The sequence below is a fragment of the Penicillium diatomitis genome (genome assembly GCF_028827545.1).
Source record: "Penicillium diatomitis strain IBT 30728 chromosome Unknown utg000004l_segment0_segment0, whole genome shotgun sequence".
Lineage (NCBI taxonomy): Eukaryota > Fungi > Ascomycota > Eurotiomycetes > Eurotiales > Aspergillaceae > Penicillium > Penicillium diatomitis.
The window spans coordinates 2,467,748-2,490,326 of record NW_026623176.1 but is presented as its reverse complement, the minus strand read 5'-3'; the positions used below and the strand labels follow the sequence as shown (position 1 = coordinate 2,490,326).

Genomic DNA, 22,579 nt, shown 5'->3' with positions numbered 1-22,579 from the left:
CGCACCGGTGCTGGGAGGCCGACATGTGGTCTTGGCGTCACCAGCTTCCGTCATCTCCACCCCTCGAGCTCCTCCCTCCTCCATCCACACGGCCTAGTCAACTCCCACACACTCACCTCTCCTTCTTCTCTGGCCCCCGAGGGCATAGTACAGTCGATATGTCGCTAGATCCGCCGTCCTACCTTGGTTCTCTTCAAAACAATATTCGTGCGCGACCAATCCCGTGGGAAGGTGCTGTCCGCGCTGGCAACATCACCGAGGATCATCTCAAGAAGATCAAGGCCGTGGACAAGGTACGGAAGGAGCAGCGCATCCAGACGATAAAAGCGGATCTACCTGGCTATACGGCCCTGCTAGCGGGTGGATCTGAATCCAAAAGCGTCCTAGAATCGGCGTCGCGGAGAACCGACATTGTGCAGTACATTCTTGTGCTTGCCTCAGATCTTATTCAAGGTGCGCATGAATTGTAATGTCAGCCTCCCAGTCTTTCCAAAAAGCTTACCAAACCCTTTTGTCCAGATGTCTCTGAGCTCGCCGACTCGCTTGTGTCTCACCCCGAGCCTTATAAGCCCTTCTTACCTTTCCTGCACAGTTCCAACAACGCCGAAGATCCGATCCCCCTCCTGACCTCCACATTTCTCACTGCTCTTGTTTCACACAGCCTTGTGACCTCGTCGAAACCTGCTGCTCGAGATGAAGAGGCTCTTCCAAAACTATACCTTTATCTCTCCACCTTGACCAAGAATTCCGACAGCGGGCTACAGGACATTGGTGTCCAAGGATTCTCGGAGCTTTTACGGAAGAAACATGCGCGGGAAATCTTCTGGAAACACCGAACGGAGACGTTGGACCCGTTGATCGAGACACTTCGGACCGCAGCAGGCACCAAGGAGAACGGCGGCAGTGCAGGAGGAATCGGCACGCGGAGCGTTGAGCCTGGTCTTGCGGGCGGCGTGGGCCTGCAGCTGCTATACCGTATTCTTCTGGTGGTCTGGCAGCTCACTTTCGAAAGCGAACTCGTCGGCGAGGATCTTCAAGAGTACGTCGGAACACAAATGGTCAGGTAACATGGATCAAACACATTTACTCACCTTCTTACTCATTAGGAATTATGAGATTATTCAACTATACACGCAGCTCCTCCGTCTGTCACCGAAAGAAAAGACCACGCGCCTTCTACTTGCCACTCTATTCAATCTCTGCAGCAGCAATCGCTCAACTCTTTTACCCGTTGCAGTCTTTGTTCGACTTCCGGCTCTGTTGAGCAATCTCGCTGGTCGTCATCTTATGGATCCTGACTTGCTTGAGGATCTCAATGGGCTCTCTACCATGCTTGATGAGTACACTAAGACGCAGACAACCTTCGACCAGTATGCCGCGGAAGTTCAATCGGGCCACCTGCGCTGGTCTCCTCCCCACAAGAACCCTACTTTCTGGAAAGAGAACGCGCGTCGCATCCTCGATGAGGGCAATGGTGCTTTGCCCAAGAAGCTGGCCGAAATTCTCTCCAAGGACTGGGAGCATGATAAGCAAGTTCTGGCGATTGCCTGCAATGATGTTGGCCATTTAGTGAAAGAGCTTCCCGAGCGACGCGCGCAGCTTGAACGGGCCGGTTTGAAGACTCGAGTGATGGAGCTCATGGCCGACAAAGATGAGGCAGTTCGGTGGGAAAGTCTGCGTGCCGTAGGTGAATGGCTCCGCTACACCTTCGATGGGTAAATATGGGGGACACTTGCTCGACCACATCGGAGTAATTCCTGCCATTGGCATTACGCCCCATTGATTTCCTTTATATCTCTAGAGCAACGACGCTGTTGCCGACCAACCAGGTGTATTCTTCCTCTGTTCATAGCGCATGTTGGGCTCTTTTTGCCTGCCCACTGTCATGTCCTCTTCCGTAGCTCTTGTGTGCCTTCTACCTCAATGTGAATATGAATATATCAACAGACTTATTGGCTTAATCTCTACGCGTCATTACAGACAAGGCGCGACGGTAAGTTTTGTGTGGTAGACTTGCAATTATCTCACGTCCGCGATGCTCTTCGAGACAATTCCGAAATCTCTACACTCTTGTGATGATACTCGGACCGTGCCGATGACCCGTTCAAAGTGCTTTCCTCCTTGTCGCTCCATTTCAAGGCGATACTGATCAACAGCATCAGCCTATAAACTCCCGACCTGTCAGCCTGAATCGGCGCCGAGAGAAGGCGGGACCAACCTTACCCGTTATCTCGAACGTATCTCCCACACGAGATCCGGCCGACCGGAGATAGTCTGTCTTCCCCGCAGATTTCCAGCTTCCTCTTCTTCGAAACTCTCCAGTCTAAACAGTCCTGCTAGAATCCATGTCGAGGTCTTTTACCGGTTGTGCAAGATGTAAATCGCGACGTCAGAAATGTGACGAGCAGAGACCAACATGCGGACGTTGTCAACTTGCAGGGGTGGAGTGCAAGTATGCCATGATGCTTCAGTGGGGTGGACGTGCGTTTTCTAGATCGCGGTTCGGAGCGTGCGTCGATACTGGAAATATGCAGAGACTGGGTATGGCGCAACGGCAGACTCTTTCTTGCAGTGGACATGAAGGGCAAACTTGTATTGACTCTCTTCAATAGAGTACTCTCCCGGCGAATTCATTTACACCATCAAATCCGCACAAGCGCAAGCACAAGCCCAGACTGCCCCGGATTCGAGATTGACCAACCCCGTCGATCCATTCTCCTCTCTTGCGCCGGATCAGAAAGCTCTCTTGCACCATTTCATCAACGATGCGTCGCAGATCACCGCCAGTCATTCAGGGATGCAGCAGGATATTTGCCGAATGATTGTACCCATGGCCCTTCAGTGTCCATCTCTACTGCATGCCACGACCGCCCTATCTGCCATTCACATTCAAGCTCTTCATAATCAATCCGAGAGTGTAAAATCTGCCCCAGATATTGCAAGGCTGATGGCTCTTAGCCTTGAACACTTCCGCAAAGAACTACAACATCCCTCATCCCAGAATTCAGAGGCTCTCGTAGCGACAGCCCGAACCCTCTGTCTGGCAGAGATTCACTCCGGTGCCGTCCATCCTCAGTCATGGCGAGCTCACATCGAGGGCGCAAGGGCATTGATGAAGACGCTCGACATGACTGGCGAGGTTCCTGTCCACACACAGACCGGTTTCCGTCGGTATCTCGACCGATGGTACTGGTCTATTGTGTCGCTTACGGCATTGACGGGGAATGGCCCGCCTGTGGGAGACGTCCAATCGAATGATCTTTTCTCAGGCGAGACGAGAGAGGAATCTCGTCCGGATTATTTGGATGATTATTGGGGCTTTACAGTTAATTTGGCAGCCATTTTTCGACAGATCGGAGCTGCCGCTTGGAAACTTGAACAGGCCCAGAAAGAGTCCTGGCAGAGCCACGGCTTTATCACTGAAATCACCAGCCATGCTGAGAATGAGGCTGCGGCGCTAGAAGCATCAATATCAGAGCTCATGCGTCGGGGAGCAACGTCTGAGCCATCGTTTTATCCCGGACGGGCAGAACGACTCTCAGCAGAGAGTGTGCAACACCTCGCACTTTGTAACGAGGCATTCCAGCATAGCGCTTTGATTCAAATACACAGACGTCTACGAAAGACCCCAACCACGTCAGCTCTTGTCCAACAGAGCGTACGGCGAATCCTGGAGTGCACGGCACAGATCGGACCGTCGGCCGGTTTGAGCCCTTGGGTTATGCTGACCACGCCGCTCTTCATCGCAGGTTGCGAGGCTCGCAACGAGGATCGTGATACTGTTCGACATTTACTTTCATTGCTCCATGACACCATTAGAGTGCCTAATGTCCTCCAGTCCTTGAGATTTCTCGAGCAGTACTGGACCCATCAGGCCAGCGAGGACGAGAATTGGAATCATTTCCTAGGTATGTGTGCACTGGACCACCCAGGGTTGCTTCTGTCTCACCAATTATCTAGATCGTATGCACATTGACTTTATCCCCTACTGAACCAAGCTTCTTGGATGTTATCTTTTTTTTCTCTTCCTGATAACCGATTCGGCATTCTACAACTTCAGCCTTCGTCTTTGGGAACTATTTGTTTGTCTTGATACCCTCTGTCTAACAGAAGTACAATTTTGGCCTTGCGGCTTGCGCCTAGAGTTCATGAAGCCTCACTTATTCCATTGTTGATCTCCAAAGTTTGATCTTTCATGTTATTGTACATCAGGAAAATAACAGACAAACTCATTCATAAGGGACAAGGTAATTAGCATGTCGAGTCATTGGACTCCGCGCTAGATGCTGGCCTAGCCAGCGGCAGGTCATGAGACTGAACGACAAGAGCACGCCCAATTTTCCGATCCCAGTTCGCCAACAAAACATTCAAGAGTTCGTTCGCCACACCCAATAATAAGAAGATTGCGATCACCTGGCCAAAAGTCCATCCTCTCTCCTGCGGGTCGAGGTTGTTTCGCTGAATCGTCTGTTCCAGGGAAACGATCAGATAGATGCAAAGCCCACAGTATGCTGCTTTGTTCAAGGTGAAGTTAAGCAAAGCTTGACCAGACATCCTCTGCCCCGAGCCTGCATCACGGTCTCGACTCGGCCTCGGACCCCGAGTCTCACTCCTGGCAGATGGGCCTGGAATAAACCATTTACCACATCCCCGCGTACCCTGAGCTTGAAACGAGATGCTACTGTTCGGATGCCGCCGTTTGTACACCCATGCGCCACAAACGCAAGGCAGCATGCAGGTGAAGGTCAATATGAACCCGCCGGCAAGCGCACCCAGAGTCCCGAGTATGATGTATCGGAAGATTGGCGAGACAGCACGTATGCTCACGCCGAAAACGACGTAGACTGTGTCTGGGTTGCATGAGGGTTGGCTGCCGAAAGTGGGTGCCGTCACCCAGAGATACACGTTGAAGGCGATGAAGGCGGCCAACGAGACAACCTGAACACACACGAAGACCCATAGCCGCCAGGGGCCAAACCCGGAATATCGTCCCTTGCTAGCCAGATCGAGACCGAGTAGCGCAAGGAGATGCACCACACAGATGGCATGGAAAAGCGTCAATTCCTTGCGAAATGTCTGGTAGATGGCCGTGCACAGCAATGCCATGCCTTGCATTCCCAGCGCAGACGAGACACCTCTGGAGAATTCTTCCTCATCTTCACCTGGAGAGAAGACACGAAGGGCATAGCTTACGATCGTTCCGCCTAGGCAGAGCGCATAGATGGATGCCCGAATCTATTGCAATCTCAGTATCTGCTCGAATGAAGTGGGTCATTGAGAAAGGACAGCGGAACAGGATATGAAGACTTACTCCCGTTCCTGATACATCAGGATTGGGCTCAATCACACAACTTGTTGAATTTGACATAGCGGAGAGGACGGCATCCTTGACGTGCTCCGTCTTCTCTGGCATGCGATCGAGGTCTCAACAACGGACTGTCAGGCGGCCGGAGGATCCCGTTATTTGAGCAGTCATGCCCTCTCAGCCCGCAGTTCCACCTCGTGTTGCGGCATACATCCAGTTCTTGTCAGCCGCTGCGAGACGCAAAACGACAAACTAGGCTTTTGGGCCGGGGAGTGTGCTGGTGCAACTATGCATTAGCCTGCAGGCGCCAAGCCTTGACACTTCGCCAAGTGTGCCCTCAGCCCCGAGACAGGGACAATCAATGCTGTTAACCGAAACTGTTCGAAGGGTACTACCAATGGCGGTTCACCATTGTCTTTAGTCACATCGTCCTCTCCGCCTTCTTTGTGACGCAAGTCGTGCGAGTCGAGTCTCAGGGCTGAATTGCTGACAGCAGAAACGAAGTACCAGATGCATCGCGGATTGATGAGGGCCTCGGTAAGGACTGCCCGCTATTGGCCACTTCACGAGTATAGTTCTTGGCTTCATGCAGCTTTGTTTTCCGCCTTCCCTTTTTCCCATCGGCGTCCACGCAGACTGGCGAGTTTCACGAGGCTACTCACATCGCGGCTCTTCATAGCCATGCAAGCCTGCAGCCGCTTCTTCTCAAAGGACGTCGAACGCACCGGCCAGGTCCAGACAGGGCGTGAAGTCCACTAAGCCGGAAACCTCGTGTCCTGTTGTTCGGCATGCGTCCAGCAGATCACCGGGCGCGAGGCTGAATGATAGCTGAGTCGGAGACGCTTATAAATTCAATCAATAAGAAGACCTCAAGCAAGGCCCTCTGTGAAAAGTAACTCGAAGCTCTCCCGTTTCCTCAACACCCGGCACTTCTTAGAAAAATGGTGACCGACTACCCCAGCCCTGCCATCAGCAGTAAGAAAACCCCAGTAACCGGTCAGCAAACCTAAAAAATCTTACTAGTCACCTCTTTGCTAATGAAAATATCTCCCCTCAAAAGTATGGGTGTTCTTCGCCCTGGCAGCTCTCGACATCGCCGTAAACGCAGCTGCAGGACCAGCAGCAGTAGCGACGGCCGTCCACGTCAGCGGCGATAAACTGACAGCGCGATCTTTGCAACTCGGCGCCCTCGCAGGAGTCACAAAGGCCGGGGTTCTGGCTTTTGTGGAATTCGTCTCTTACACGGGTATACCTGCCCCGGCGTGGTTGGTTCTCATATTGTTTGCCAGTAGTTTTGGCATTTGCGTCTTGGTGACGGCGGAGATTAGTAATTTGGTTCTTGGAGAGAGTGAGTGGAAACTGATAACGAGGGAAGAAGGGCATATACATACATGCAGAGCGATCTGTTAACTCCCTTCTGCAGCACCCAGCGCCCTGCTAATAGCCGCTATCGTGGCTGCAATCCCATTAGGAGGGGAATGTATCGGGATATACCAATGTCAGTTTCAACGTCTGGGTTCGAACAAAACAAGTCAAGTCATTACGGACAGTCCATCGCCGCAGCACCCGGATTACTACTGACCAAAGTCTTCACGTTCTAGCGGCCGGTGGTCTATCCGGCGGCAATGGAGGCGTTCAGATATTCGTCATGGGCCTCGACGCCCTCGGAGGATACGTCTTTGCTCGAATGGCGCATAACGAGGGTAAGCTGAAGTTGTTCCCGGTTCCAGGAGGATTTCGAGGGTTGCCTCCACCTGCGTTAAATTCGGGATCGAATACCAACCCATGAAATCGCTAACGGATGGCCCGTTCATGGCTAATTTGGCTTCCCTCATATACTGGCTTAGGGTACGATATCTGCGCGTACAATGTCGCGGCTGCGGCTGGGGCTGTCTACGGTGCAATCACGGGAATCTTTCATACGGGGATTGGATGTATGGCGGGGGCTCAGTCTACGATCAGCGTTAACGGGCATTACGAGACGACGAATATATTCGGTACGAGGAAGGGGTATGATGAGAATTGGCGGACAAATGCGGGGTTAATCTGAATGACGATCTGGGAGATCAGGTTTGACGCAGGTGGTTGTCATGACTTGATTGTGAAAGCCGCCGTGGAGACTCAGTAGGTGCATATTGAACATGGAGTATCTCTCCCATTGCAGAGGCATGGAACTTGTTAAGTTGCGAGAAGATTGTTCCGCGCCATTGTGTTGAAGTAATTGTAGACGCAAAGGAGCGTTACACCACGACCCGAAAAAAAAGAAAGCTATATACACAAGCGAAGAAGAAAGAGAAATGGAAATGTCATCAAGTCGTAATCGACTCACGCTGAGCTCGCAAGTAATTGAAAATATGTGGATAAAGTATGCCCCCTTTTTCAAAGTCATCTTCCTCGGACTAAGACTCGAAAAGCATCAAGACGGGCGGTGGAACTTGCTCTCAATCCAAGGCATACCAACGACAGTAGCCTTGCGGACCTTGTTGCGGACCTTGACCCCCAGCTCGGTGCCTTTCTTGTGGAAGCCATTCTTCACATACGCCATCGCAATGTTGGTTCCACCTAGCGTGGGACTGGGCAGGCCAGAGGTAACGACACCGATCTCCACCGGGTTGGCGGGGTTTGCCAGATCGACGACAAGGGCACCCTCACGGGCGGGGGAACCCTTCTCCACGGTGAGACCAACACGGCGCTGCTTGAGGGTCTTGGGACTAGCAAGCTGGGAGAGAATCACAGAGGCACCGTTGAAGGTTGCGGTAGCCGGGTCCCGGCGATCACGACCGACGACCCAGCCAAGGGCGGCATCTGGGGGAGTCTGGGCAGTGGTGATATCGTGGCCGTAGAGACACATGCCAGCTTCGAGGCGGAGGGAGTCACGGGCAGCGAGACCGGCAAGGCGGACGGTGTTGTTGTCTTTCAGAAGAAGGTTGACGACTTGGTGGGGCAGGTCGGTCGCACCGGTCGAGGGGATGGAGATTTCAAATCCATCTTCTCCGGTGTAGCCAGTACGTGAGATGAGAAGGGGAAGAGGGGACACTGAGCCATCGGCCAGGGTGATGAATAGCTCACGGCATTGACCGAAGTAAAGAGTGCTAAGGTCGGTGTCCTCGGTTGAGACAGACGTGTTGATCAGAGGCTGAAGAGCACTGGCGGCGAGAGGACCCTGCAGTGCGACCAGCGCACGGTCTTCAAGAATATCCCACTTGATGCTGTCCGCACCGTGTTGCAAGCGGTAAGCCTCAATCTCGCCTTGGAGAAACTCGAGATCCTCTGCGCGTCGGCCAGCATTGGTGACAAAATAGAAAGAGTCCTTGCCGCGCCGAGTGATCACGGTATCGTCGATTATCCCGCCAGTTTCCTTCTCCAATAGACACGACAGAGTAGATGTGTTCGGACTGAGCTTATCCAGCGACGATGGAGTCACCTTCATCAGAAGCGGTAGGGCACCGGGGCCGCTAAGGGTATGCTGGACCCTACGCAGAGAGCAATTGATCAGTTCGTGTGCTTTTGGAGAACGTCACTTTACAAGGCGTCTTGCAGATCGCCGGACCGTTTCAAGACTTACATGTGGCTGACATCAAACAAACTGGCCTTCTCACGAGTCCACTTGTGGCTCTCAACATGGCTCAAGTCGGCATACTGAAGCGGCATGGAGAATCCCGCAAAAGGCACCATTTTGGCGCCATGAGCCTCGTGCAGGTCATAGAGTTGTGTCTTTGCCAGCGGCGCACTGGTGCTGGAAGCAAAACGAACATTTTGTGAAACCAATTGAGGCACGACGGCTTGCGTCGTGATTCTCGACGTAGGCTTGCGGGGGCATGCCCGCACCGCGGAGGAGAGCTCCCTCCGCAGCACTGTGGAGCCAATTGAGGCGCGGGGAGTAGAGACGGCAACAGCCCTGAGGGCGGCGCGGTCAATACCTCTCGCGAATGAACGAATGCTGGACATGGTGAGATTATGGCTATGCTTGAGGAATTGAGAGGAGGAATGAAATTCCCAAGAGTCATTGATCTCAGGAAATAAGAATGCATGATCGAACAGCGTACTTCTCCGCCGCTCGGGGAAGACCGGCGGAAAAGTCACGTGGCGATAGGAGGATGAGCGGCCATGTTGTAAGGCGACCGACGAGGGAAAGTTCATCACAAGTCCGAGTGAGTGGGATACAATTCCTCGGAGAAGATACGGCCTACGAATATGGTCATGGCTTGGTCTATTCGAGTCCGAGGACCCAAAAAGGACTATGGACGGAATATGGATATACCGTGTCACAGCGAAGGATCGTCACCTGCCGAGTTTTCTGCAATGCTGCTTAGGTGGCAGAGCTGCTGGCAACGAGGCTGGGCTGAATGTGTAGGATGTAGTCTAACTGGGTGTGCAAATCATGTGCAAGAAAAGGTCGAGGGCCGCATATCAAAAATAACCCACGGACGTCTCTCAAGATGACTTTAGGACTGTTTGGTCCAAATCGCCATGGTTGATCCTGCCCGAGCTGAGTGAAGACAGGCAAATGAGCGTCGCTGTTCTGAATTAAACGCCATCAATCCAGTCGCCTCGGCTTGCGAGACTTGTGACTCATCAATGAGTGGTATGGTATCATCCAACCTCTTCGGGGAAATCATGACGAAGAAGAAAATATGAGAAAAAAATCCCCCGAATCCTTTCGTTAAGGACATATCCATTACAGCGCATTGCTCTTGCATGTGAACACGCCGCCCACAGTGCCATCACGGTAACTTTGGACAACAGACATGACAGAGGCCTAATTACCACTGTTAGTGAACGTCACATTAAGATAATTGAACGTTTGAAACTAGTGTCACTCACATAAGTTCCGGGTCCGAGGAAGAAGAATCCCACGACGATCAAAAAGACATTGAAGATGAAGCCAATCCAGCCTCGAATACCGCGAGTTTTGTAAAAGTCGGGGCCATGGTCGGCGGCCCGCATTCGAATATAAGCGACGCCCCAGAAAATGAATCCGAAGAACGAATCGAACAAGGAACTCATGATCGAGAGCAAATCCGAGAAGAAGGGAATCACCTCGGCGATGATCCAGGCTGCGATCCAGAGGGTGGCCAGAATGGCCGCCCATGCGGCCCATCCGACGACGGTGTTGTTTCCCTTGTGGCGGGTGCCATCAAACAGGCGGAAGAAGATAAAACGCGCGGACACCGAAGCGTAGAGGACACCCAGGAAGATGATGGTCGGAATCATGAAAGAGAAAGCGACCTTCTTATAGACCTCGTTCGACAAGGAACCAAAGGCGGGAGCAGTCGTGTACTGACCGGAGTACACATAGATGACGGCGCCCACGATGCTGAACACAATGACCTCGGCGATGGTAACGGCAGTTACGGACTTCCAGAAGTCTCGAGGCTCTTTCATCTCCGCGATGAAGCTGGGAAGGGTGATCTGTCCGATGAATGTGTAACTGATATTCAGGAACGCGCTCATGCCCTGGATGAAAGAGGTGCCCTTGGCGGGGATCACCAGCCATTCCAGCCCGGTGCTGGCTTTGTATTTGGCTGGATGTCCCTCGATGCCGGCAAAGATGGTCGCCAGAAGCACGGAGACAAAAGTGAAAAATGCGGAAAAGGTAGCCACCCGAGACAACGCACTGAACGTACGAGGCAACGAGAAGAAGAAAGACACAATTGCCACGATGAGGGAGAAGACCACAGTGCAAACGGCACCGCCAGACATGGTGTTCAAGTATTCGGCACCGACCACGCAGTGCAGACCTTGAATGAAAGTGTTGTTCAGGAGGAACATGACGGCCGTGGCCCACCACGCGATCTTGGAGTCCCAAAAGAGATATTGACCCAAGTCACACACGTCGCGAATTTCAGGGTGTCTGAGACAGAACCGCCTGTAGTTACTCATTAGCGTCCACGCGTCACATTGCACTCGAGGAGAAGTCCTCCGATGCGACTCACCAGACAGTCAACGAGGTATATAGCACAATTGCTGCAATCACCACCGTCGCGATTAATCCAGGTACAAGACCCAAAATTGAGTATGACCAAGGGAACGACATGATGGCCAAACAAATATACTCGGAGAATAGCAGAGCCGCAGTCTATCGAGTGGGAATCCACGGATTGTCAGCATTCATCGCAGAAGCATGGAAAGGTGCCTCTTGTCTCGAGGGTGATCCCTTTCACGTTTCTCTCGTGGAGTCTGCTTTGCGACACGCATCAATAAAGCATACCTTTTGCCAACTGCAAGTTCGATATTTGATCTGGTTCTCAGACTCAAGCTCAATCTGACGACCGACACTTTCGCTTGTGGACGAGGTATCGTCCAGTGTCGTGACATGGTGATGGGACTGTCGAGGGCCTTGGCCCTCCAAATCCAGACTCTTCAGTTTCTTCTGGTTCAGCTCGTCACTCAGTTCTGGAGAGCGATCGTCACTTCCATAGTGGTGACCCATTCCTGCGGTATCTTCAGACCAAGCCATTGTGGACTTAATGAGCGGAGGAGCCACTGTTGACGGTGTTCAGAGGAGTTGAGGGGGGATGTGGTTGCGTAAACCTTCGAATACATGTAACTGTGTAGTTGCCGGATTGAGAAGTGGATTGCACCGATTGGAAAAATCCGCCAAATCAAGAATGAGGGATGGCGATTCTTGTTGAGGATCGAAGCGTGTGCTGTAGCTGGTCAATTCCCTGAAGAAATGACTGGTTGTTTTCTGCGACGAGAAGCTGCCAGTGGCCGTGAACGTTGCGTGCTGTCTTCGGCGAAGCGAGCAGGTGAACCACGAATTGGTGTCGACGGTGAGTGACCAAGTGGCAGCAGTCACGGTCCGATCAGTGGATGTAAGAGTGCCAAAGATGAAAAGGAGTTTGCGACCAGGATTTAAGAAATAGTCGAAAGGCTCACAAAGCACTAGGCCTCTGTCGTCAGACCAGGTATCTCAAGAGGCAATATGGGACAGAGATTTACTTTGAAAATGGATTTAAAAGAAAAGACTGCCAAGTACCCAAAGAGAAAAAGCAGTAAATCCGATAAAAAAAAACCTCCAGCGCGATAAAAAGGCCATTTTAGCCTTGTATAATCAACCCCGTTGAACGCGGGCCCGAGCTCTGGATGAGTGGATGAGTGGACGAGTGTTGTATGTTGGTATTGGGTATCCCGCTATACCCTCTGTGAGGCTGCTGCTGGCCATCATAGGCTCCTGCGGCGGTAAAGTGGTATCATCAGAATGGGGCACACGCCCATGGATAGAGGAGGAGACGCTCCACGGCTGGGCTGGCCAAATGGACGGAACCTTCGAAACTGCCAGTGCTCGCCAAGCCGATCAAATCAACGGGCTCGTACGTTCTCAACGCAAGTCTTTCAGTCCACTCCACATTGTGACATTCTGGAATGGATGGTGTCTGTGAGCAGGATGAGCCAGAAGAAGAAAAAGATCCTGGTCAAAGTTGGCGCGTGGCATGACGTTATGGACAGTCGGATGGTCGGATGGCTGCCGCATTAGGCAGACCTCGAACAGCCCCCGCTCGTCACGGGAACAAGATGTACTTGTACTAGGGAGTAGTAGGTAATGGTAGTAGGTAGTAGGTAGTGGTACTAGGTGCTAACTACTTAAGTTAGGACTTACTAACCACTTACTCTTAGCAGTTAGTTGACACTACTTACTCTTAGTGCTTAACTTGCCTAGTTGTACTGTAGTCTGTAGCACTACCATGTATGGTTGAATTGAGTGTGTAGTGTAGGACTGTAGGTTGTAGAGGTACACTATCGGCATTGACCGAACCAGTTCATCCGGCAGTGGTGACGATACACTTGACTGGGGTAGTAGGATGCTAGGATCCACAGCCTTAGTGTCTATGCGCTTCGAGGCTGACAATCATGTCAACATGACCTTCAAAAGCATGACTATACAATACAATATACATACATGAAAGGTGTTTCGTAGGAGTAGTGCGCATTTACCTATACTCTTCCTGAGTAGTAGATGGCTTCAGTAGTACAATGACGAGGCCCAGCCGCCGCCCAGAGTGCGAAGCTCACCGCCACCAAAGTCAATGGCTTGGATGGTGGTTGTACCGAGACTATCAACTGCCGGTTTAATTTAGCGGAGAGTCAGTAGACTCAGTAGTGGTACTAATCACTGTATTATCATAATGATATGTACAATTGTACACGTTGTCAATCTCTCCAAAACTTGGTAAGTTTGGCGGAAATGTTCACCGCAGCATCCAGGCATTTGAAGACGTACAGTACGGTCAAAAGAAGAGCAGTGTCGCGGCTCGTGATAATTATCATCGCAGCCTCATATCCTTGCTTAGCTTGAGAAGCAACAGTCGCTTGTATGTCCATGCAGCCGTTCACAGACCACCCCATCGTGGTCATAGTAATATGAAATGTGGTCGAGCGACTCGAGCCCGACAACCGCGGTGCGAAAGGCTGTGCCTTCTGGCGACACATGCCGATCAGGGCAGGGTAAATTCCATGTCCATGGGGCTCGGGATCGCCACGTTACATGGCGTCCGCCATTAGTGTCCCGTCATCAAGCCACGACCTGCCTGAAAGGGCATCGCTTCAACACACCAACATGTATGTACTTAGTGTGGATGTGCGGAGAGATCTTGTTTTAACAAGCACTGGAGTAGTGCACTACTGCACTGACTTTGACTCTCCACGTCGGTCTGGAGAGCGACCGGCTAGGGTCTGTCCAAAATAGGTTGTCAGATCTTTTTGCCCTGTGGATCATAACTGATCAGAACATGGGATACCTTAAACAAGTTCCCAGGTACAGTACCCATCGCTCATGGTCCCAAGACTCACAGTTCAACGCGGCCATGGCTCAAAGAAGCAAGCCGCCTCCAGAATGGACATTGACTGACTTTACCGACTCAGTCCACCTTGGGTCCACCCCCAGCTGGGTTCCCAGTCTCCACGCGGCCTGAACATCAGCCTCTCAAGACCAGATGATGCACGTAGCTCCATGGATGGCCAGCGGCGAGGGATCGGATGCCTGGTACGATGGGGCGAATTCCGAATGCGGTGCTGAGCGTCCCTTTTGGCGTCGGTCGGGCGCCGCTCGCAATGGAGTCGGTGGGTCATTAATCCACTCAGCACGGATGGATCTGAGGTGGAGGAGAGGTGGGGGGTATACAGAGAGAGGCCCGTTGCCGCTACGGTTGCTGGATTGGTGGGACGGCTGAACCAGACATGGGTTTCATGCTGACAACAAGCTAACCGTGCATGCTGTACCCAGTCAAGAGCACGGCGGTGGATAGGGAGAAATGAAATTCTCAATCTCTGCGGTGATAGCGGAGACAAGAATTTTCAAGTGTGTGTGAGGGAAGGCAAAGATGAAAGATAGAGCAGAGGGAAAAATTCGAGGAAAGAAAAAACGAGGGAACAATCGACAGACACAATAGAAGAGTCGGAGGCAGTGCCTCGGCCAAGTCAGGTGGGGAGCGCCGATCTGAAAAGACTCAAAAGAGTAGCCTATCTGGGACAAGCATACCTGGCGTGAGGTGATCCGCCATGGTCACATGATGACGGCACGTTTGAGAACCACCATGAGGTTCTAATAACCCGAGGCTTTAAGTCCTCATGTTGTTGTTATTTGGGCAAGGGACCAGCCACTTCTCAGTGATGTACTTTTGCGGTCGATTCAGGTACATAATAGGGTTGTGTGCTGATCACCTCTCCATGACCCACTCCTTACTGTCAGGTATCACATATCTTCGTAAACGTAGCATCTTTCATTCACAATGAGTAGGTAGGCAAAAGGCCGTGTGGCTAAGAGTCTAGAACGCCCCAAGAAGCATAACTATCACATACCGACTAGAGAAATTCAAATGCGAATAAATCCATTCCGTCGAAGGTGATGTTAGGCGGACAGAGGGACTCGTCCGGAAATGCTTTTTTTTGCGAAAGAAGGTAGAATCTCATATAATGGTATAAGAAGGAAAAGAGAAACTATGTCTAGATATCCGTTCAGACAAAAAATCCAATGCCTTTTTACATGCCCTCGTCCTCGTCGGCCAGCAGGGCCGCATAGTCCTCCATCGAGGCAAAGGTGGGCAGGTGCTTGAGCTTGCGGCGCTTCTTCTTGTTGTCCGCTGCCTCCGTTTCGGGCTCCAGGGCGACACCACCAAGTTCCACATCAGAAGGCAGATCATCGTCGCTGTTGAAGAAGGCCTCGTCGTCCGAGACATCCATGTCAAAGTCATCCTCGTCCTCATCCTTCTCCACCTTCTTGGCAACCTTCTTAGCGGCCTTCTTCGACGACGGCGCAGGCTCGACCTCTTCCTCCAGACCAAAGTCGCTGGCCTCGGCCATGTCATCGTCGGATGGCACGTCTGATTCATCATTGAAGATGACTTCATCGCTACCGGCGGCCTCGCCCTCCTCCTCCTCGTCATCATCAAACGCGGAATCCAGATCATCCATGTCCAGATCGTCATCATCATCGTCATCCGCTTCCAGTTCGGGCCGAGAGTCGACAAGTGCCTTCCAGATCTCGGACTCGTTGTCGCTGGCATCCGTGTCATCCGCGTCACGCTCGCCGCTTGCTTCGGCGCCCTTGGCCTTCTTGACCTTGGCCTTGTCCTTGTTGACACGGTTGAAGTACTCGTGGAAGAAGACATCCTCAGCGGCGACCTCATCGGCCTTCTTCTTCCAGAAGTTCTCCGAATTGAGGGGCTGCCCTTGAAGCGCAGACTTGCCAGCTTCCACCAAACGATCCTTCGCTTCCCCACCAGCGAGGGGCTGCATGATCGAGGCGCCACGTGACGAAGCACTGGCCTTGGGAGTGCGGTAGACAAATCGGTCGAGGAAGTGTGTGAGAGTATGAATGGTCATGTCTGGCTTGCCGCTCATCACCTCGTGGTCCAGAAGATTGGAGGCATTGACCGAGACTGATGGGTGGAAGTGGGAAAGGTAGGGGAGCTGCCACAATGTTAATAATGTTCGGCTCCTGGAGCTCGAAAGAAGGGAAGAGTCGAAGACATACCAATTCCCAGAGACAGGTTTTATCCGCATTGCTGTGCTCAGGATCACGCTTGCGAGGGTCGTATCCGTTTGTCTGTTTGGGCTTGCTGACAACAGGTGCAGGTGCAGGCTCATCGTCCTCATCAGGCACGTCACGGAAGACTTCCTCGCCATCGCTCTCATTATCCTCCGGCTGATCGAATAATGACTGGAGGCCAGTGAATGTCTTCTCCAATTCGCGAATCAAGTAAAAGACACCACAGATGAAGGCAGGCTGATGCATGCCCAGCACTTGAACCAAACGTTTGACGAAGGCTTTGACCCGTCGCACGTTCAAGTCATTCTTGAGGGCTTTGAAAAGTAGGTTCAGATAAAGCGACTGCTTCGAAGAAGTGGCCACACGAGGGTCCAAGAGAGACTCATACAAAGTCCTGTAAAACCGATCACTGGCGACTTGGGTTGTACCAGTGAGTTGTTGAATCAAAAGCAGTGCCTGAATACTGGTGTTGAAGTTGGACGAATGTGTGATTCGGAAGAGAGTGTCAATGTGCTTCGAAAGCCTGTCAATGTTGTTAGTTAGTCTCCAGTGGCGGAGGGAAGAAACAGACAGACAGCTTTTACTTACCGGTCGGAGTCGGCATCCGAGAAAGGGTACGCGCGGTTGACACCGGTCAAGACACCAGAAGTCAGCTTCTCACGCATCTCGTCGTCTTGTGCCTCGCCCTTCATAGCATGCTTGTTACCCTTGCCCTTACCCTTACCCTTGGGTCCCTTTTTGCCGTGGGCCTTGCCCTGCGGTGTCGATTTGTCAGATTGGTTGGGCTTCAAAAGTATGACGAACATTCCGAAGTAGATATCCAAGAGTTGCATGGCCACCTGTTGTTCCTTCAAACTGAGAACTGTCTGGTTGAGAGTAATGATAGCGTAGTATTTGGCGTTCTGACTTTGGCCGGGACGGAAGAGCAATTCTTCAACAGCCTTGATAATGAGTGGTTTCATCATAGGGTGTGTTTGTTCAAGCTGCAAAAGAAGGTAAGAGGCCCGGGAAGCAATCTTCTTGCCCGGGTCACCGAGTTTATTGACGAGTAGACGCAGCAGGTTTGCCTCCTGTTCAGGCTTCTCCTTAAGCAGCTCGTAAACGTAACTGACGGCGCGCGATCGCGAGAATTCGATCTCATCATTACACCAGACCTCCAAAATCTTGAGAATCGCGAAATACTGCTCTTTCAAGAAATCTTCAAAGGCCCAGATGATGAGATGACTTTTCTGGAGACCACCCGGGAGCGGATCACGTTCTGTCCATCGTCCGCCAGCGCCCTGGAACGCAGCAACGAGACCAGGTTGGTTGGCGAAAGATTTCAACCGACGATCAGACGGCAAGATCGTGCCCTGTGCGAACATATCCTTGAGAGAACGAAGAACCTCGACAGCTTGGGCACGGCTTCGCTTGCCTCCGAGTCCTATAAGGGTCTCCAGGGATTTGGTGTTGTGAAGAGGCGACTCTTGCACAGCCAGGGTGAGGGCAGAGATCTTATCACTCAGTGTACCGGAGCTCATAATGGTGGTATAGAATTTGTGCGATGAAGAGGCAGAAGCTTGCTGGGCCTTTGCGTATTCATCGTTCTCGGCTTGGAGGAGGGAATTGGCGAGCTCATGGATGCGGTCAATGAGGTGACGAGGCAAGGCGCTCACCTGCTTTGCGCTAGCAAGCGGTGGTAGAGGAGCAGTGTACCAGTCAGATCGAGGCATGATCGCCTGTAAGATTGGGGAGTTAGCCTTAAACTCGATTTCAATGGACTGGAAATTGTCGTACAAGCTTCGCGAATTCCTTGGGAATCACAATTTCCGGTTCCCTGGCCTTGGGTGCCGCCTTCAATTCCTCAATATCAGACACTTCTGATACATTGTCCTCAACATCACTTGTCTCTTCACTATCACCTTCAGAGCCTTCATCTTCGGGGTCCTGGCCTTCCTCTTCCTCTTCCTCGGCCTCAGCTTCATCCTCTTCAACCTCGTCTTCGGCTAAGTCATCGGGAACAACATGACCGGCCGCCTCGAGCATCTTGGAGAGCTCTTTACGGAGGTCCTCATCGCCGCCCTTTGATTTGGGCTTGTAAGTCTCCCCTTCAACTTCCGATTCGGACTCGATGTCTGCAAGTAATTCAAGATCCTCCTCAGTACCTCCCAACGCTAAAACTTCTTGGCGGAGAGCCTCCTGGAGGTTGCCTGGTTTTGATCCAGCAGCAGGCTGAGCCGCATTGCGATTTCCTCCTTCGTTCGCATCTCTTGCGATCACTTGCCCGGTGCGATCCCGCTTTCTGCCTTGCACGGAACCTCCGTCCTTCTTTCCGACCTTGTTCTCAGATTTTTGATCTTTGGGAGCAGAAACACTAGAAATGGCAGTGTTCTGTTTGCTGCTGTTCTTTGATTTTCCCTTTCCAGAGCTTTGATCCTTCAAGCGTTGTTCAATCTTCTGTCGTAGTCCAGCGAAAGCACCCTCGTCAATATTGGGCATTTGCATGTCGGGAACGGTGGTATTCTCGGAACTTGGGATCCCCTGGTGAGAGGTATCGTTTGCGCCAGAAGAGCGCTTCCCTTTACCTTTGACCATGTTTTGGAAAATCCGAGGCTTCGGGTGACTGTCATAGCCTCGAAAAAAGAAAAATGAGCGGAGAAATTCTTTGCGGAATCCTTATCGTGCGCTCGGACCACCAGATAAGAAACACGCCGGAGGACCACCGGAGACACGACGCTGTTCTTGAAGGCACATTAGGGCGGCCAATTCAAAGATATTCGGTGGAATATATTCTGAACCCGTGAGAAAGAGGGGCCTCATGTTTTCCAGAACATGGGCTGGGTCCCGCCGGCTCGATAGGAGACTATCTACCACTCGTACTCGCACACAGTGCAGCCAGCTTCATGTATGAATACTACCTGACCTGGCCTTCTTGACCATGCGAAAAGCAAGCAGCTGAACATCTCTAGTACGACGGCCGAAATCGTGTGTCCAATTTTTGGATACCTACTGGTGGAAATTTCAAGAAGGGAGACGAAGGTTCGAAAGGTTTGAAAATCTCTGGACGATTGTCACACATTATATCATTCTCACCTTTGAATAGATGATGCGAACGACCTGCTCGTCAAAGGAGGTTTCCTCCGTCAGGTAACATACTTCGAATCTCCCGCCATCATTTTCACTGTGGCTGATCAAGCATATAGGCGTACTCAGGTGTTTTCCATCTTCTACCACTAGGTCTCCGAGTGCAAGACAAGCTTGAAAAGCTCATTGACAAGCATATGGCAACATTAGGTAGGGAGACATCTGCCTCGCATGCTCTGTACAGGGTACTAACGCTTCAACAGGAGCCTCCAAGGTGGCGCTCTCCTCGATCTCCTCTCAAGAGCTGTGGGAGCAGTCTGGGCGGTTAAATAAGGACTCATCCGAGGTACGGAGTACTCAGCTCAGATTCGCTGATCCAGATGTTGACAGTCACCCAGGTGTTTCGATTTGAAGATCGAAAGGGCGCGCGCTTTCTTCTGGCTCCAACTCACGAAGAAGAGATCACAAGCCTCGTGGGTAATTTGACGACCTCTTACAAAAGTCTCCCTCTGAGGGTGTATCAAATAAGTCAGACTGTCAATTCTCAACTGATCAACCACCTGCTGACTTCCCGAAGCAAGAAAGTACCGCGATGAAGCGAGGCCAAGGCAGGGCCTTCTCCGCGGACGGGAGTTCGTCATGAAGGATCTCTACACCTTTGACTACAGTGTTGAGAAGGCTCTCAAAACTTACCACCTCGTCAAACATACATATACCAAACTCTTCGACGAGCTGAAAATCCCGTATCTCGTCGCTGCAGCTGATTCCGGAAACATGGGCGGCTCTCTGAGTCATGAATTCCATTTCATCAGCGCAAAGGGTGAGGATCGAATCGTCAGTTGCTCGACTTGCGAGCATGTCTATAATGAGGAACTCGCAGATGGCAAGAGCCATATCTCTTCAGAAGAAGCTCTGAATCACTCGACGCCCGGCTTTCAAACAGAAGACAACACTGTATCCGCTCAGAGTGTTTCGAGAGTTTCAACAGGATTGTGGACAGCTATCTCTCAGGATGGCAATACTCTGCTACGGTGCTGGTACCCAAAATATTCAATGGATGATGCGTCTGCTGAGCCGGCCGAGCGTCACGTCAATTCCCATGCCGTGAAAGCAATTGCGACGGCCGCTGGCATCGAAATTGACCTTAGTGTGGAAGACCCTCTGGCGAAATGGCGCTCTCATGTGAAGCTCCGCATTCCCTCTGCAAAGCCACACATTCTGGACTTGTACGACTCGCAAGTGCGGGTTTTCCAACGCCCGCCACTCAATGATCTCTTGCAGGGAACAGGATGCACTGCTGCCGATGTTGCGTCCAACATGCTCGACACCTTCCCTGGAACGGCGAAGAAACTCAATATTCTCCGAGTGCATGACGGTGACAAGTGCTCGCAATGTGGGGATGGATTATTGACCAGCAATCCTGCTGTTGAACTGGGCCACACATTTCACCTGGGCACACGCTACAGTGAAGTTCTAAATGCCTGTGTTTCAGTCAATCCCTCAGTCCTCGGCGACTCTGTGGACAAGGGGGCGAAGTCCACCAAAGAGGTGATTGTTCCCATGCAAATGGGCTGTCACGGTATCGGAGTTTCACGCATGATCTCGGCAATTGTGAATCGGTTGGCGGATGATAAAGGCCTGAATTGGCCTCGGGCTGTTGCTCCCTACGAGGTGGTTGTGGTGCCCGCCAAGGGGCTGGACTCGGTAGCCGAACAAGTCTACGATCATTTGACCTCGAGTGGCAACAAAACGTCTGTTGATACGCTTCTCGACGATCGTGACAAAGGCATGGGCTGGAAGCTGGGTGACGCTGATTTGATCGGCTACCCAGTCATCGTGGTGATTGGCAATGGCTGGAAGAAACATCAGACATTGGAAGTGCAGTGTCGTCGCCTGAGTGTGAAACAGGAGGTGTCCCTGGAGAACCTTATTCCTTTCGTCCATGGGCTGCTGTCCCAGCTGTAGTGTTGGTCGGTGGTAGAAAAGGGTGAGCTTGTATGATATTGTGTCTATCAATGTACTGAAATAGCTTCTGGTGACACTGCCGTAGACGGAGCAATCGAGCCGTTCTTCAAGAGACAAATTTGAAAACAAATGAGGATTGCAGGTGAGAACCTGAAATATCTTCCGAATGCCCGGACATTAAAAAAGCAGTCCTTTTATTGACTGCAGTTTTGCAGGTGTCTCCGGACTCAGAACCACAGGTGCGTGTGTATAGTGAAAGCCTTCCGGACCAAACAAATTATAACCACGCGCGACCCTCCAAAACTCAGCATACCCACTAAACCCACTAAACCCACGGCCACGGTCGCTTCTGCTCTGCCATTTCCCTTAAGCTGCCCGCGAAACCCCACATTACTTCCGCCCGCAGATCTCGAGAGCAAAAGGGCAACTCCCCACTGACGAGCGCATCACTTATCGTTCCGTGAAGCTCAAGTTCATATTTCAAAGTCGCCTTAGCACGAAGTGTCAATTGACAACAAAAGTAATCAATGGCGTCTTCTGAAGGCGGAGCTCCCGCCGGCCAAGGTGAGCTCATCTTCTGCATAGCCCTCTCACTCCACCAACAGCAAACTAACAATAGCCCGCGGCTTTGATCGAAAATAGTGAACCTCGCCTCCCTTACGGTTCCCCAACTCCGATCTGTACAGACTCGCCTGACTTCAGAACTTGAGCATTTGACTTCATCACATACGAAGCTGCGTGCAGCGCAGGCGAAGTTTCGCGACTGCGTCAACTCGATCAATGACGGCGTGAAGGGTTCCGCGAAGAAGGGTACCGATGGCCGGGAGGAGATTCTAGTTCCCTTGACCAGCTCACTATATGTCAAGGGTCGATTGACCGACCGAGAGAAGGTGCTGGTCGATGTAGGCACCGGTTTCTACATCGAGAAGGTATGGTGGATGGAGAATCATCTTCAAAAAGAAGGAGTGCTTCGATCTTGATTTAACGAGAATTCGTGTCCCAGACAGCGGAAAAGGCAATCGCTTTTTACAACGATAAGGTCAAGGGGCTCGACGCAAACCTGCAAGAGCTGGAGAAAATTGTACAGGGCAAGAGTCAGCAGCTGAGGATTGTCGAGGAAGGTAAGTGTGAGGTGCAGATCTTCTGGCCCAAAAATTTGGGGTTGACATGTTTTTCTAGTCCTTCGGCAAAAGATGCTCAGCGGCGAGGGTGCACCGGCACAGACCGCTGGTGTGGCAGCTGGGTAAATAAACACA

General features: G+C 51.7%; 9 protein-coding genes across 9 annotated transcripts; 5 read left to right on the top strand and 4 right to left on the bottom strand.

The window, feature by feature from the left end:
• Positions 1–158: 158 nt before the first annotated feature.
• On the top strand, positions 159–1,719 carry N7539_004146 (H(+)-transporting V1 sector ATPase subunit H; the record flags this gene model as incomplete). The annotated part of the gene is made up of 3 exons (XM_056933748.1): positions 159–453; positions 520–1,039; positions 1,107–1,719. The coding sequence occupies 3 exons, from the start codon at positions 159–161 to the stop codon at positions 1,717–1,719; spliced, it is 1,428 nt and encodes a 475-aa protein (XP_056791289.1).
• Positions 1,720–2,345: 626 nt separating this feature from the next.
• N7539_004145 (Zn(II)2Cys6 transcription factor) lies at positions 2,346–3,992 on the top strand (the record flags this gene model as incomplete). Its single annotated transcript, XM_056933747.1, has 3 exons — positions 2,346–2,541; positions 2,613–3,908; positions 3,961–3,992. 3 exons carry the CDS (start codon positions 2,346–2,348, stop codon positions 3,990–3,992), a joined length of 1,524 nt encoding a protein of 507 aa, XP_056791288.1.
• Positions 3,993–4,251: 259 nt separating this feature from the next.
• On the bottom strand, positions 4,252–5,413 carry N7539_004144 (uncharacterized protein; the record flags this gene model as incomplete). Its single annotated transcript, XM_056933746.1, has 2 exons — positions 4,252–5,235; positions 5,312–5,413. 2 exons carry the CDS (start codon positions 5,411–5,413, stop codon positions 4,252–4,254), a joined length of 1,086 nt encoding a protein of 361 aa, XP_056791287.1.
• Positions 5,414–6,246: 833 nt separating this feature from the next.
• Positions 6,247–7,355, top strand: N7539_004143 (uncharacterized protein; the record flags this gene model as incomplete). Its single annotated transcript, XM_056933745.1, has 5 exons — positions 6,247–6,301; positions 6,366–6,653; positions 6,729–6,803; positions 6,856–7,008; positions 7,153–7,355. 5 exons carry the CDS (start codon positions 6,247–6,249, stop codon positions 7,353–7,355), a joined length of 774 nt encoding a protein of 257 aa, XP_056791286.1.
• Positions 7,356–7,721: 366 nt separating this feature from the next.
• On the bottom strand, positions 7,722–9,253 carry N7539_004142 (glycine decarboxylase subunit T; the record flags this gene model as incomplete). Its single annotated transcript, XM_056933744.1, has 2 exons — positions 7,722–8,778; positions 8,871–9,253. The coding sequence occupies 2 exons, from the start codon at positions 9,251–9,253 to the stop codon at positions 7,722–7,724; spliced, it is 1,440 nt and encodes a 479-aa protein (XP_056791285.1).
• A 730-nt stretch (positions 9,254–9,983) lies between these two features.
• Positions 9,984–11,765, bottom strand: N7539_004141 (putative neutral amino acid permease; the record flags this gene model as incomplete). Its single annotated transcript, XM_056933743.1, has 4 exons — positions 9,984–10,064; positions 10,130–11,174; positions 11,242–11,384; positions 11,517–11,765. The coding sequence occupies 4 exons, from the start codon at positions 11,763–11,765 to the stop codon at positions 9,984–9,986; spliced, it is 1,518 nt and encodes a 505-aa protein (XP_056791284.1).
• Positions 11,766–15,286: 3,521 nt separating this feature from the next.
• N7539_004140 (RNA-binding ribosome biosynthesis protein MAK21) lies at positions 15,287–18,869 on the bottom strand (the record flags this gene model as incomplete). Its single annotated transcript, XM_056933742.1, has 4 exons — positions 15,287–16,216; positions 16,281–16,818; positions 16,884–18,013; positions 18,072–18,869. 4 exons carry the CDS (start codon positions 18,867–18,869, stop codon positions 15,287–15,289), a joined length of 3,396 nt encoding a protein of 1,131 aa, XP_056791283.1.
• Positions 18,870–19,555: 686 nt separating this feature from the next.
• On the top strand, positions 19,556–21,323 carry N7539_004139 (putative proline--tRNA ligase AIM10; the record flags this gene model as incomplete). Its single annotated transcript, XM_056933741.1, has 4 exons — positions 19,556–19,568; positions 19,622–19,704; positions 19,757–19,835; positions 19,936–21,323. 4 exons carry the CDS (start codon positions 19,556–19,558, stop codon positions 21,321–21,323), a joined length of 1,563 nt encoding a protein of 520 aa, XP_056791282.1.
• Positions 21,324–21,850: 527 nt separating this feature from the next.
• Positions 21,851–22,570, top strand: N7539_004138 (prefoldin subunit 5; the record flags this gene model as incomplete). The annotated part of the gene is made up of 4 exons (XM_056933740.1): positions 21,851–21,887; positions 21,966–22,252; positions 22,327–22,444; positions 22,503–22,570. The coding sequence occupies 4 exons, from the start codon at positions 21,851–21,853 to the stop codon at positions 22,568–22,570; spliced, it is 510 nt and encodes a 169-aa protein (XP_056791281.1).
• Between the last annotated feature and the right edge of the window lie 9 nt (positions 22,571–22,579).